Source organism: Triturus cristatus, chromosome 2_1 (assembly GCF_964204655.1).
Source record: "Triturus cristatus chromosome 2_1, aTriCri1.1, whole genome shotgun sequence".
In the NCBI taxonomy this organism is placed as follows: domain Eukaryota; kingdom Metazoa; phylum Chordata; class Amphibia; order Caudata; family Salamandridae; genus Triturus; species Triturus cristatus.
This window is the reverse complement of record NC_140581.1, coordinates 1,095,248,485-1,095,263,895: the sequence shown is the minus strand read 5'-3', so window position 1 is coordinate 1,095,263,895 and position 15,411 is coordinate 1,095,248,485. Positions and strand designations below refer to the sequence as shown.

Sequence of the window (15,411 nt, the reverse complement as noted above, 5' to 3'; positions counted from 1 at the left end):
TGACTATGTTTTTATTTCATCGGCCCTTGACAATTGCCTAGTTAAGGCTGAGGTCTTATCAACTAGTTATAGTGACCATAATCCAATCTTGACAATCATTAAATTTGTCAATAAAGTCACCAAACGGAAAGAAATAGGGGCAAGGGATTTGGTCGCATCCACCGACAAACTCAGAGTAATTTGGAAAGGCATAAATAATAAAGCTTTACTTGCGCGAATCATAAAATCCTATTCTCTAATCGTGGAAACGTGCTTGTCTAGTGACAGCAAAGACACAGAGATTGTTGAGGCCTTTGTTGGGTTATGCATTGGCATCAAACAGGAAATTTCTAAACCCATTAGGCAACAAAGCAAGAACAATAGATGGTTTGACGGGACTTGCTCACGGGCAAATCGGGACCTCCGCAAGGCATTGGCCGAAAAACCCCGGAACACGACGCTACAAAAAAACAACAAAATTACGTACAGATGAGATCCTGAAGGCGAGGTGGGATTCACTTGCACGCACTTCCGTACTTAAAGACGTGACTGGGTTCTGGGGCGAAGTAAAAGCTCTGAGGTCCATGGGATCCAACTTAACCCCCATTAACTGTAATATACCAAGCAAGATATGGGAGGAGCATTTTGCAAAAATATACACAGCCCCAGTAACAACTATAGATCTCTTTTGTACAGACACTAAGGTTGCTATATCCATCTTTGAAGTGGAAGATGCTATTAACCAAAGCGCAGGGAACAAAGCCCCAGGCCCTGACGGCTTATCAATTGATCTAATTAAATCCGAACCAGACTTTTGGTCCCCTTTGCTTTGTAACGTTTTTAACAACTTGTCCAATACTAAAATCCCAGACACCTGGTCAAGCAGCGTCATCGTACCCATCTTTAAGAAGGACGATAGATCAAACCCCAGCTGCTACCGCCCTATATCTTTAATAGACAATACACTGAAGATTTTGGGCAGAGTGATCTTTAACAGAATCAGGTTTTGGGCAGAGGAAAATCACATTCTACATCCCTGTCAGCTGGGATTTAGAAGCAACGTGGGAACTGTTGAACAATGTTTGAATTTAAACCTCATATTAGGCAAGTATACCGTCGCAAAAAAAGTCCCTTTGTACTTGGGCTTCATGGACTTATCGTCAGCGTTCGATTTTGTAAATCGATCGAAATTATGGGAGATCCTTTTAAACTATGGACTAGATGAGACACTAGTTCATTTTCTGGCACACTTGCACAGAGATCTAAAAGCCCGTGTAAGGATAAACACTGAAGGAGAGGTCTCCGGGGATATTTTAATTGGCAGAGGGGTCAGACAAGGTTGTGTCTTGGCCCCCCTACTTTTTATCCTTTATATAAATGAATTAAATAAATCCCTGTCTAAACTTACATGTGATGTGCCGAAAATTAATGGTAATTTACTTCCAGTACTTTTATACGCTGACGATGCGGTCTTGATGGGCCGCACACCTAAAGCATTACGCACGTTAATCATGGGCTTTGTTTCCTTTATGGCTGGTTTGGATCTGTGCACCAATTTTAAAAAGTCATACATCATGTCTTGCGGACCTAATAAATATCGCATCAACCACATCGTTTCAGGTGATAATACCCTAAAAAGCACTAGCGCTTTCCCGTACCTGGGTCTGATTTTTTCAGACACCGGCTCATGGTCTGCACATGTAGCACATGGCAGAAACAAACTTGCCAAGGCAGTAAATTCTATTATTAGCTTACAACAGCCAAAGAGGGCTGAGGTTATGATGCCCCTAATACAGATCTATAAATCACAATGCCTACCTACCGCAACATATGGTGCCGAGGTGTGGGGGTACACAAATAGTAGCGGTATTCAAACAGAAGAAAATAGATTCTGTAGGAAGGTTTTGGGGGCACAAATCTCATCGCCCACTTACATATGCCATAAAGAGTTAAACCTGCACTATGTTGAGGATTTTATCAAATCCCGGCCAGCTTTGTTCTGGCTGAAGATATGGCAAAACCCGGCCGCAATTTTAACACAGGAAATAATTAATGATTGCCTTAAATGTGATAGAGGCAGCTTTATACCTTGGCTTAATGCTATAAAAGAAAGTTTAGCTAGTGTAGAATTGGAACATATCTTTTTCAACCATCAAAACGCAGAGGGTATGGATATTAAGACATTAAGAGAGTTATTATATGACTTATTCCGAAGGGAAAGAGAACATTCAGAGCTTCTCAAATCATCAATAATCAGATATATTTCCATCTCGTCTTGCCCTGGTTATAAAAAAGTCACACCACAGGAAAATCTTAAAAGAAACATTGGTAGATGGAATAGGAGCCTGCTCTTTCGCCTTAGGGATGGGAGCATAAAATATTCTCTTTGCTTTCCACTTGGTTTTAACAAAAATTTAGAGTATTTGCTCTGCCCATGTGGAAATGGTCAAAAACAAACAATCTTACACTTTCTGCTTTTTTGCAATTTTTACATTAGATACACTAAACAGTATTTTATTCCTTATTTTAAGTCACATGCTATCACCGATCACAAAATGGCATACAATGAAATATTGCGGCTAGGAAGCGATGCGACGATTATTAGAGTAAGCTCATTTTTGTATTCTGCGGTACGCTCACGGAAAACGATGGACATTATATAGATTGTTCTCCATCTGACGTTCCTGTTTACCTAATTTATCGCATAAAGTCTGCTCCTTTGCACACGGTCATTGTTAGGCTGTTGTATGCACAGTGTATTTCTTGAAATTGTTAGCACTTTTTTGCCAGTTTGCACAAACTCCCATGACATTGATAACATGTTTGGACAAGTTTCTTCCATTTTAACCTAGAGGTGATAATTTGCATCAACATTCTTATCTTATATATTTGATTGCTTGTTTGCACAAAATGAAACAGTTGATGATGTTTATGTGTTATGCACACTGAATATATTTGCACTTTATTGCTACCCCTGCACTTTACGCCCATGTTATCAGTAATATCATCATGGAAACTGACCTTGTTTTTATTGTCGTTTTATGCTGTATTTTATATCTTATTGGTGGTGATGATTTGTACTTTTATGGATATTTTATCCGAATAAAGACCATTTTGACTTGACTTGAAGCTCATTCACCCTCATGCAGAATGTTTTTGGCCTTGGCTCCTTTGTCTTCTGGCCGAAGGTCAGTCCATGCACAAACATACAACAAGATCATCCTGTTATAACAACTAAAGATCACCAATGAAATGGCCACTCTCATAATAGTTGCTGCCATGGCAGAGAGTCTCTAACCAATATTGTCCAAATATCTTCCTCCTCTATCTTGTGAAGTACAGCAGAGTGTGGATATGATTCCGTGAACCTTTTTGGACAGCTTGAATGACTATGGAATTAGCCCTAGGATGACATATTATACAGGCAGGTAAGTCATCCCAAGCTGTATGTGTTTTATGCAATTAAGGAACAACTGCCAATTCGGTTGCCAAATTTCTAACCACTGTAATGCCTTCAATCCAAATGAAGTCCACCATCAAAAGTTTTTTTGAACATATTTATGATAGGGCACTTTGAAGACACAGAAGACGCAGCCAGATGGTTTGATTGGGAATGGTAATTGAAACCCCTTAGATACTCCTTTTAAGAGAGCGTGAAAGACTCCCATGTCGTCTCGTGGTGATTCTGCGAGTTGAGGTGCAGCTGGTGGAGAAACAGGCGTAAAATAGTCAACCCGCTCTACACCCACATCCTGATCATCTGGTTCTTACACTTCTTCATGATCATCATCCGAACAGATATCATCTATATGCAGGCCTTGATGGATGGGTCTGTGATGGTTGTTGTGACCTTGGACTTGGAAACAATGGCATAGTTTCTGGAGTACGAAGAGTAGGTGGTCTTGCCTGCACAAGTGGCAAATGAGGCATCAACGATGGTTATTTTAGTGACCTTGTTTTTGAGGGATCTGGTAATCTTTTATAGTAATCCTGTCAACATCAGTCTTAAATCTTTAACCAAAGCTCTTGTAACTTACATAATTTCTTAATGATACTGTAATTCCTGTTCGTAGGGCTCATATTCCTCACAGTAATAGCCAGGTCTTACTTTGTTGCTTGTTTCTTGAGTGTCAGTCAGCGGCAGAAATGAGGATTCGACTTCAAAAACCTCCTCATCTTCCTCTTGATATTTAATGTGAAGATCTCTCAGACTAGAAGCAGGACCAAAGTGCCCGTCATCATGGAATATTCAATGTCAAGTAGATGACTTGGCATCAGAGGTGCTATCTTGCTTAGTGAGGTATGTTCTGGCATTAAGGGCACGTAAATGCCCTTTTCTGTGAATAATGGGATTTCCTGCACTTCCAGCAACAATGTTGTTGATGTTTTTTTTCGTCGTGAGAGCCTCCGTCATCAGTAATATGGAAGGAATAATCAACAGAATGGACCATCGATGATGAGGTGGTGTCACTGATGTGGTGGTTGTCGACGACATGGTGGTCATTGTCATTTCTGTAGCTGATGTAGATAACCTTGTTTCGCTGATGAGAGCTTCATCAATGGTTTCGCTGCCATCTACAAAAGCACTGTTGAAGGTTCCAACAAAGGTTTAGCAAATGTGAAATATGCCTTTTTAAATGGAGTCAGAGGTTCTGTTCCTGGCCTGTGTTCTGAAGGAACATCCTCTTCTTTTTTCTGGAAGAAAGCTCATAGGATGGGCTTTGTTTTCTGGAAGGCCTCTTATCAGATTTCTTCAGAATGTTTTTTGGTGGTTCCCTTTCGGCATGATGTTTTGACACGGTCCTCTGAGCACTCTCTTTTATGAGCTTCCTTGCCAGATCCTGAGGTATTCCCGCTCTTGTCCCCAGAAGTAGAGGTTTCTTTGGCTTTGATTGTTTATTAAAGCTGATTAATAACCTTCCCTCTCTGGTTACAAGGTTTTTGAGAAGATTACACTGATTTTACAGTCCTTTGTCTTATGGGAGGGATGTAGGCAGTATGTGCAGTCCTTGTGGGGATCTTCTGAACTCAGAACGTTGGTGTTTCTTGCAGTCAACGAATAATACAGTACTGCTTTGTAAGTTTACAGTGGGACTCACACATCAATGATGGGGAATGATTCAAGCATGTGAATCTGAGTAAGAACCAACACGATAAATGGTTAAAAATGGTAACTAATGCGCTTTACAAATTAATACTAGGTGCATCGTGTAACAGGTGCAGATGTTCCCAATTAACATAGCTTCATACTTATAATAGATTGTGTTTCTGAAGAAGTTGAGTATTTTTGAGGATGTTATTTAACTTTGTTTAATCAATGTTAATGGCCATTAGGATCATTATTCTCAAAATGGACTGGAAAAGAGATATTTTTAGAAGACAAAATAGAATGCTTAATGTGGCATGTGTGCTCAGGCGAATATTGAGAAGCCAAAGGGGCTAGCAATAGTATATGTTAAAGAGCTTAACCTTTGGTGAGTTTGTGAATGGTTCTTGATGCACTGGCGAGTGCATGCATGGATGAATGAGTAACTGAGTGCGTGGTGGCATGGATCAGTGCAGAGATGAATGAATAGGTAAGTGAGTGTATGACAGGTGAAATAGGTGATTGAAGGATCAGTGAGCATGTGTGAAATATTTACAGTCTTGGAAAAGTCTTGCAATCAACAGATTATGATGCAATAGAAATCTGTTCCTCAACCCACCAACTAGTGTTATAAACCACCACCCACAGCTTTACCTGGCTATTAATGCATGTGCATGATAATGGGTACCCACAACATGCCAACAACTGCCACCATGATAACAGGAACTGTTTTAAGACAGACACCTTTGTTGCCAGGACCACCATTAGCAAGAAGGTATTAGCATGACAGAAGTGTGTATTATTCATGCCATGGGTGTCCTCAATATGCAAAGAATTACCCCCATTATGCCAGGTTCAGAATTATTCTAGCGGGTGTAGGGGAACTTTATGCCAGTGGTACCCACGTTACACCAATAATTGCTGTCATTATTACAAGAGTTATCACCTGCTGCTCCACTGCTCCGTCAAGTGAAAAGGTTGCCACTGTAAGCCAAATGTTGAGGTTGTTTTTCATATTCACATTGATCAAGCATAGGAAGGGTGGCCTTAATGGGCTGCAAGAGCTGTAAGTTCTGTGATCTCTGTGATGATGTCGGTTAGCAGTGAATGGGTTTGCTGTGATGGCAGGCTGGACAGTTGCAGCTGGTTGTGAGACAGTATCCTGGACATGTTGGAAACCTACAGCTACAGTCATTATAGCACTGTAAGCACACTCATGTGAGGTAGGTCAAGCCTTTGTAACATCCAGGATCTGAGAGCACAAGAGATACTGCCCTCTGTGGATGACCATGGTAGAAGTGCATGGCAATGTCTGTAGCCTCACTGCCTCATCCTCAGTGGAGCAGAGCATATGGTCCTAGGAGGGTGATGTGCAGGAGGTGGTGAGTGCGTCTCAGGAGATTTGACTCTTTTGTTGTGCAACAACCACCCTTTATGCGGACTTTGCTCTACAAATGCAAACAACAAGTCACTAAAGAGGAGAACATCCTTATATCAAGACTGAGGGCTAAATTTAAAGTTTGCTGGGACTTTCTACACAGTTGACTCCAACAGCAGAATTATTTATACAATATTATTACTGTGATAGAGGAACGTCAACAGCTGGATTCTACTCTGTATTTCGAATTTGCTTCAGAAATTTGAGTATTTTCACTTCACTCCAGTTACGTTCCACCCATGACTGGATGCCTAAGGAATGCAGTCTGGTCAACGTGTGAATGACAACAAGTGAAGGCTGAGGTATGGTCCCTCTTTCTGTGTACTGATGCTTTGTGACACAGTCAAAGCTGTATCGATCCAGAACTAAAAAGAGGATGGACAATGTACCACACTGTTTATACTCATATCTGCTAATTTGAACAAAAAGTGACACAAATCGATGCAAAGCTAGTGCCGGAAATTCACCTAAAAGTAATGCAAAGCAGTGCATATCACTGCTTTTCATTAACCTATCACCAAGGGGGCGTCCCATGGGTGGTGCCTGGGCACTCTAAAGCAACCAGCCATGGTTTTTGACCCAAAACACTATCTACTGAAAAAAGTAGACAGGGTTTTGCGTGAAAAAATAACACCCACTTTAAATAGACGCTATCAAGGAGAAATAATTTAATTTCTCCTTTCTTTTCCAACTTTGCATGTGTGCTGCACTGTACAGCACATTTACAAAGTGGAAAAAGTTTGCAAATTACTCTAAGCATAGTATTTTGTACTGGAAGGGTATTCTTCCAGAACAAAACCTATGCTAGAGTCACGCAGACACCATTGCACTACGGTGCAAATGTGTGTGCATGGGGCACGGCTGCCTGATTGTGCGCCGGCGCTAGGAAGAGGGGAGGAGAATGCCATATCTCTGTAGATATGGTGCTCTCCTGCTCTCTCCTTCTCACGCGATACAGTACTGCATTTGTGGCTGCTGCGCTGTGTGAAAATTAGGTAAATAGACCACTTAGTTTCTTCTATTTTAGCATTAGACTTTAGAGGGTTTGTTTTCACAACAAATAAAACTGCTTCAAACGTCTGTAACCTATGCTTTTTTACCTCTATCACTTTTGTAGCGATGCAAGATGTACCTCGGGTTAGGACGGAGAAGGGTTAATAGAAGAACAACGATAAAAATAGGCAAAATTATTACCTTTGCATTTGTCAATTTTAATAAACAAAGATTATATTTACCGGCAGCTACGATTATAATATCAGCAAGCTGAGTATGGATCTTTAGTTGCTCTTTTGGAGTATGTCTGTGTGTCACTGTCACTGTAGCATCCCCTGAAAGTAAAAAACATAAATCATGTTTTGCTACAGAAAAAAGAAAGCATACACTTCATTACTAACGCCTTATAGCCTGCTGCTGAAGGATATACCGGTTGTTAAAGGCTGAAAATAGAACGGTTATAAGGCACTTTGAACATTCCACCCACTGAGGGTAGAATGTTCTGAATTGAAAAGGGAGAAACAGAAAGAGAAACATTAGAATGTTGGAACCACGGTCTTATAACAGGCATTATAAGCCCAGAGCTGTTCCATTGTCTTCAATGAAGCTCTCAACATTCCACTGCTCTAATATAGCCTTATAGCACGCCGTAGCGGGCTATACCGGCTATTAAAGGCCCGCTGCATCGTTAAAGGCCAGAGGGACTTTAACAAAGCAGAGGGACTTTAAAAGCCGGTATAGCCCTGCTACGAAGGGCTATAAGGCTATTAGAACATTCTGCCACTAGAGGGCAGAATGTTCTAACAAATAAAACGAAGCCTACAGGGAGCGCGAGGGGATTTAATTCCCCTCAGGCTCCCTGAAGCCTTTGTTCACAGCCAGAGCTGTGAACAAAGAAACATTGGAATGTTGGAGCTCCAGGCTTATACCAGCCATTATAAGCACTTCATTGTTTTCAATGGAGCTACCAACATTCCAATGTTCTAATATACCTTATTCAAACTGCTCCTCAGCATATTTGTTCTAGTATGCTGCTTTTTAATGTCAGTACACATTAAGCATGCAAAGATATCCAAAAAATACATGATCTATATAAACGTGTTCTCTATATAGGCTATTTCTGGTGTTTGTTGTTATGAATCTCCATAATCTAATTTTAGCTATGAAACTGGAATTATAAGGGAAGAACAATGTCTTCAATACTAGCAAGAATCATAATAAAATATAACACAAGCATCATACATCTTTGAAACTGAGCTCTTAGATACTACAATTGTGTGTTCCACAACTTGAGTAATATTTAGCTGTTCCCAAAACTAGCCCTTTTAGGTTTTTGTGTGCAACGCACAAGTTACTACTTGTGTAACGATATATCTGTAAGAGACATTAGTTAGTGATAGATTCCTTACCTTAGAATATCCCCAGGCCTCAGACTGGATCCTGAAAGTTTTGCTAGCAGTACCCCTGCGCGTCAGTAGGTGGTGTCCTGCGGCTCCGCGTCCGTCACTGACGTCGTAAGCGCCACGATAACATCACGAAGACTACTTAGGCACCACCCATGCGAGCTGACGTCAGTTCTGTACACGACTTTCCGCGCCAAGAACACAGAGCCATGCAAGAAACTGACCACTGGTGCCATGAAACTAGGGCCCTAAAAGGGGGATGACCTTAACCCTAGAATCAGTTCGCAGAACGGGGAGGATGGGTGGGGTGGTAAGGATTCTATCACTAACTAATGTCATCTGAAAGAGACACGTTAGTGATAGATTCCTTACCTTAGAATAAATAACCCAGTAATACCAACCCCGGTGGAGGGTCTGCGAACAGATTACACCAGAAAGTTACGGAGAACAGAACAGCCAAAGAAGCCGTCTCTCCGGACTTGACTGTCAAGGCAGTAATGCTTGGTAAACGTGTGCAGCGAGGCCCACGTAGCTGTCTGACAAATGTCCTGCAAGGGAACGCCGCGTCCCAAGGCAGTAGTGGCTGCAGTTGCCCTGGTCGAATGGGTACGCAGTCCCACAGGAGGCTCCTTCTTAGCCAAGGAGAAACATGCTTTGATGCACAGAACGACCCACCGCGAGATGGTCCGTTTGTGCACAGCCCGACCTTTTTTGGCACCCACGTAGCCAACAAAGAGCTGGTCATCCACCCGGAACTGCTGCGTACGCTTCAGATAGAATGCGAGCGCAAGTTTTGGGTCCAGACGATGGAGCCTCTCCTCCTCCCTTGAAGGATGTGGAGGCGGAAAGAAGGTGGACAAAGTGATGGTCTGCCAGATGTGGAAGGGCGTGACAACCTTTGGCAAGAAAGAAGGACGGGTCCTTAAAACCCCCTTGTCCAGATGAACAGAAAGGAAAGGAGGCTTGGAAGAAAGAGCCTGGAGCTCACTCACTCTTCTGGCAGAGGTGGCACTCTTCTACCAGGAAAGCCGTCTTGAGGGTGAGAAGACGCAAAGGACAGTTATGAAGGGGCTCAAAGGGAGCGCACATCAGATATGTCAAGACAAGGTTTAAGTCCCATTGAGGCATTATGAACTGCACGGGAGGACACGTGTGCGTAATGCCTTTCAGGAAACGTTTAACAACAGGGGACTTAAAGAGAGAAGGCTAATCTGGAAGCCTCAGAAAGGCAGAGATGGCCGAAAGATAACCTTTGATAGTGCCCAGAGCAGAGCCCTGCTGGGCCAAAGAAAGAAGGAACAGAAGGACTTCAGAAAGAGGGACAGAAAGGGGAAACACAGCCTTTGCTGTGCACCATGCCACAAATTTGTTCCACCTGCAGGCGTATATCGTTTTAGTGGAGGAACACCTGGCTGCCAGAATGACACGTTCAACAAAAGGAAGGAGAGTGAAAGGTGGGCTATTTTTAACGAGGTCCTACACATAGGCCCTAAGTAACTGTGTCAACGAGAGATGTGTAGTTCCTGCAGGACAGGAAGTCTGCAGGGAATAAAGTATTCCAATTCAGGCTTCAACCTAATGAAAGAAAGTGCACAAGGGAAGGGAATCCCTTCAGGGTGGAACTAAAACCCTCACACACCCAGCAAGCTAGGTGTCATGCTTCATCATCTGGGTTCTGCTCCTCGTCGGGTCGGCGGTGCAATACCCGACGGGCACCCATACAGGGGCTCTTTGTCGAAGTGAAGCTTCCGGGTTCGGCGACGCGGGCAGGTTAAATAACCTCCAGGGGATATCTGTGCAGGAACGAATGTGTTTCTCCCCCTGTGGACGCGCCATGCACCTGATGAGGAGCTCTTTTTAACATAAATTGGTGACCCCCTCTTAAATCAAATACGTAAGGTAGGGGCGCCTATTAAGGGTTGACCAACATTTTTGTTCTCACCCTTACTTTTCTCACCCCACTGTAGATAGTTTTATTCGAGCACACTTCACTTCACTTAAGGTCCTGACGAAGCGCCGCGAGATCCTCCTGACTCAATGTGCGCGAAACATGTTGACCATAAGAGTTGAGCGTAGCTAGCCACTCATCCGTTGTGAGCACATATAGCTTTTACGCCACTCACCCCCCCTTTTTTAACTAGGTGGTCGACTGAGCCAATAAACTTCAATTTCAGATCAACCAACCTTTTTAATCACCTACATCTACACTCCCGGGCCCTCACACGCACGCACCATACGGCAGGGAACAAAAGATCTCCGACAAAGAGCCCCTGTATGGGTGCCCGTCGGGTATTGCACCGCCGACCCGACGAGGAGCAGAACCCAGATGATGAAGCATGACACCTAGCTTGCTGGGTGTGTGAGGGTTTTAGTTCCACCCTGAAGGGATTCCCTTCCCTTGTGCACTTTCTTTCATTAGGTTGAAGCCTGAATTGGAATACTTTATTCCCTGCAGACTTCCTGTCCTGCAGGAACTACACATCTCTCGTTGACACTGCCAGAATGACACCACAGACTTTGGGAGAAAGATCGAAAGCTGTCAACTGTCTCCGCTCAATCTCCACGCATGGAGGTGGAGGCTGGACAGGTTCGGGTGGAGGACCGTCCCCTGCTACTGCGACAGAAGATCCTCCCGAAGAGGCAGTCGGATCGGGGGATAGATCGCCATGCTGAGTAGCTCCGGATACCAGTATCTTCATGCCCAATCTGGAGCCACAAGGATGACTTGGGCCTGGTCGCGCCAAATCTTCTTCAGCAATCTGGGCAGAAGTGGTATAGGTGGAAAGGCGTACAATAGACCGCAACTCCACTCGAGACGAAAAGCGTCCGCCTTGGCAATTCCAACGCGCAGAACTGAAGACATTGCGCGTTCTCTTCGGTGGCGAATAGATCTAACCAAGGCTCTCCCCACTGCTGAAAGAGACCTTGCACCACGTCCGAGTGCAGACGCCACTCGTGATCCATCAAGCCCGGAGGCTGAGTTTGTCCGTCCTCGCGTTCAGAGAACCTGCCAGGTGTTGAACCACCGAGGTAATGCCTTGATGTTCAAGCCCTGTCCAGAGACACAGAGCCTCCTGACATAGGGTCCAGGACCCCACCCCGCCCTGTTTGTTGCAATACCACATGGCGGTGTTATTGTCCGTGAACACCTGCACCACACTTCCACGGACAGAGGGAAGGAATGCCTTCAGTGCAAGTCGGATCTTCCGAAGCTCCAAAGGGTTGATATGGACCCGGGACTCCGCCGGAGACCAGAGTCTGCTGATCTCCACATCTCCCAAGTGGCCTCCCCATCCCATGAGGTACGCATCCGTCCCCACTGTGTGCTCCGGTTGGGGAAGGGAGAGGGATCTGCCATTGACCCAATTGTGATTCGTGAGCCACCACTGCAGTTGTCGAGCAGTGCCCTCCGAGATCTGGACATGATTGGACAGGTTGCCCTGATGCTGCGCCCACTGGAACTTCAGGTCCCACCGCATATGCCATCTGGCATGTGGCACTAGCAGGATGCAGGAGGCCATCAGGCCCAGGAGCTGGAGGGTCATCCTGACTGAAACCCGGGACAGAGTCTGTAAGATCGGAATCATAGCCTGAATATCCCGGACTCGCTGCTCGGGAGGATAAACCCGAAACTGCGTTGAATCCAGAACCAAGGGGAGCTTCTGAGAGGGACTCAGGTGCGACTTCAGCACGTTAATGGAGAACCCCAGCAAATGCAGGAGGTCAGAAGTAGTCTGAAGGTGGTTGATGACTGTATGGGGCGAGCCCGCCTTCAGCAACCAGTCGTCGAGGTAAGGGAAGACTGAAACCCCTGGCCGCCGCAGATGAGCTGGTACCACCGCCATCACTTTCGTGAACACCCGAGGGGCGCTGGTAAGGCCGAAGGAGAGGACAGCAAATTGAAAATGCTCGTGGCTGTCAGGAACCATGTAAATTCCCTCATCATGCTTCCCAATGAACAGGGCAGGGCCCCGAGGAAAAGGTTGAGGTTGGTGGTGAGGCCGCAGTGGGTTGGTGTGTGGAAAAACATTTAGTTTCTCCATAGAAACACATTACAAGATGGCCGCCCTGTTTTCTCCACTTAGTCAGCATTATTACCCTCGCGAGATTTGAGACGTTAAGCAGGGTGCGCGCGCTGTTTGCTGCGCACTTCAATTCACCGAAGAATCAGAGAGCACGAGTTCCTCAGGCTCTGTTTATCGGAGCGCTATTTTCAGGGAGAGTCTTTCTCCATTTCCGTTTAGAGAACTAGTCGTTGGTGAAGAGCGAGTGGACCAGCGATACAAGGTCCATATTCAGCTGTTCTTCATTTGGAACCTCAGAAGGCTACCTCCGGACCGTCAGTGTAGAGAAGTCAGTCAGCTTGTGTCGAGTACTCGAGAGTCAGTCAACTCGACGTTCAAGTAAGCTCTTGGTATTAGCTTCCAAGAGACTCAGTCATCTCATCGAAGAACGAACCATTTCCCTCCTGGAATCATTCACTTCCTCCCTTGCGTCTTTCCTATCTTTTCCTCCCTTACTTCTCCGCCCCTTTATTCCTTTTTGCGCGCTTCAGATTGAAAGCATAACTTCAAGTTGTGAGAGAACAGAGGCAGCGAAATCCTGCAGTAGAAATTCCAGGCGTTACAAGACTCTACTGAGAAACAAACTGAATGTATATATATGTATATATCTTATTTCAAATCCAAGTAAGCTGATGTAGCTTGACCAAGTCTAGTTCCTTCGTTAAGACTACGTACTATCCTAACAGGTAGGGGAAGAGACAATGACATTAATACATATCCAAGGTAGTTGCTTGATAGAAGAAAATTAGTTAATGTACTGTTCTTTCTTCCCGTTGTACATAGGAATACTCTACAAGAGAGAGAGAGTGTCCAACAGATAGTACTGTAAGAAGAGAAGCTAGGCTCCAGTTTTAGCGGGTAGGAAGGTCCGGGGTAAATAGTATCTGAGGGAACAATAGGTAGAGTAGGAGGTACTTAACCCTATTTATCTACTCTGTGCATTAGGTCCTCAACAACCAGGAACAGAACGCAATAGCAGACAAGGGCTTCCTGAGTGAAAGTGGAGAACCTGCAGAGCTGGAGTGTCTCTTCTCTGTCCAATTCCCCTTTCCCCCTTGCTGGTGCATTCGTGGGAACAATTCCCTTAGCGCAGGCACTGGTAGGAGGGCGTTGGGACCATTCAGCCATTCTGTTTCCGTGAAGACCAGGTACTTGACAGATTGAAGTGCCCACGATTCTTCTTCCCCCAAGCAGAATGGCGGAAGGGTTGACATTGAAGGATTTGGGTGAAATGTTGAAAGGCATTCAACAAGAGTTAGGGGCAGTTAGGGAAGAAAATAAAAATCTAAAACGAGATATAATTGCCTCCCGTCAGGAAACCATATTACTGTCACAAAAGGTTAATGGGCTGACCACAGGGGGACCTTCAGTTTCTCAGTCCCCACAAATTGGCTCTGCCCCAGAACCTAACTCGAGTATGGTGACTCAGGTTATTCATTCTGTTTCTCCTCTGATTCCTTTAGCTCCACCGGAAAGATTTTGTGGGGACCCCCAAAAGGCTCAACTTTTTCTTACACAATGTTCCCTGCATTTCATGTGTCGCTCCACTCTATTTCCTGATGCTCAGTCTAGGGTGGCCTTTATTCTATCCTATTTGAGTGGGGATGCTGCAAATTGGGCCATGCCCTTAGTATCCAGAGATGACCCTTTTCTGTATGATTTCGAGCGATTTAAAACAGAGTTTCTCAGGATATTTGATCGAAGAAAGATCTCCCAGGCCACCGATAATGAGTTACTTGAGCTCCGCCAAGGTACTAAGGACTTAGTTACGTACCTGACCCAATTCAATAAATTAATTGTGGAAACCAATTGGCCAGAAGAAAAGAGAGCGGCACTTTTCTATCGCGGACTACGTGATGAGTTAAAAGACACCCTAGCTCAGATTCCTAATAGACCCACTGAATTATCTGCTCTGGTGGATTTGGTGCTGGAAATTGATTTTCGTTGGGCAGAACGAAGAGGGGAAAAGAAGAAAGTTTTTCGGATAAATATACCTCGTTTTGATCGAGTGAAGTCTGATGTGGGAAGATCGAGTGGAACCTCTTCGGAAGCAGAACCAATGCAGATTGGAACAGTGCGAGGTCCTTTGAGTAAAGAAGAGAAAGAACAGCGACGCATTCAGAAATTGTGCCTATATTGTGAAACTTCAGGGCATTTTGTGAAGGAGTGTCCCAAAAGACCCAAGTTCTCGGTTAAGGGAAACGCTCAAAACCATCAGTAGATGGGGTCGTTCTGATGGCGCAAGAAGAAAAACCGATCCCAAGCTCTCAACTTATTAATACCCTTCAGACGTTAGCTCCTCACTTAATCCTACATATGACGATCAAATTTCGTGACCAGGAAATCCTAGGAGGGGCCATCATGATAGACTCTGGAGCCACGGGCAATTTTTGCGATATACGATTTGCTCAACGCCTTGGAATAAAAGCCTTGCCTAAAGAACGAAGT

The 15,411-nt window shown here is 44.5% G+C and overlaps 1 protein-coding gene and 1 long non-coding RNA gene across 2 annotated transcripts in view; one reads left to right on the top strand and one right to left on the bottom strand.

The window, feature by feature from the left end:
• The window catches only part of MTHFD2L (methylenetetrahydrofolate dehydrogenase (NADP+ dependent) 2 like), a 356,021-nt gene that overhangs the window by 131,575 nt on the left and 209,035 nt on the right, over positions 1-15,411 (bottom strand). The window contains exon 6 of the mRNA XM_085636486.1: positions 7,739-7,831. Within this exon, the coding sequence (XP_085492612.1) occupies positions 7,739-7,831 (93 nt within the window). The remainder of the gene's footprint in view (positions 1-7,738; positions 7,832-15,411) is intronic.
• The window catches only part of LOC146866421 (uncharacterized), a 262,209-nt gene that overhangs the window by 211,733 nt on the left and 35,065 nt on the right, over positions 1-15,411 (top strand). The window lies entirely within an intron of this gene.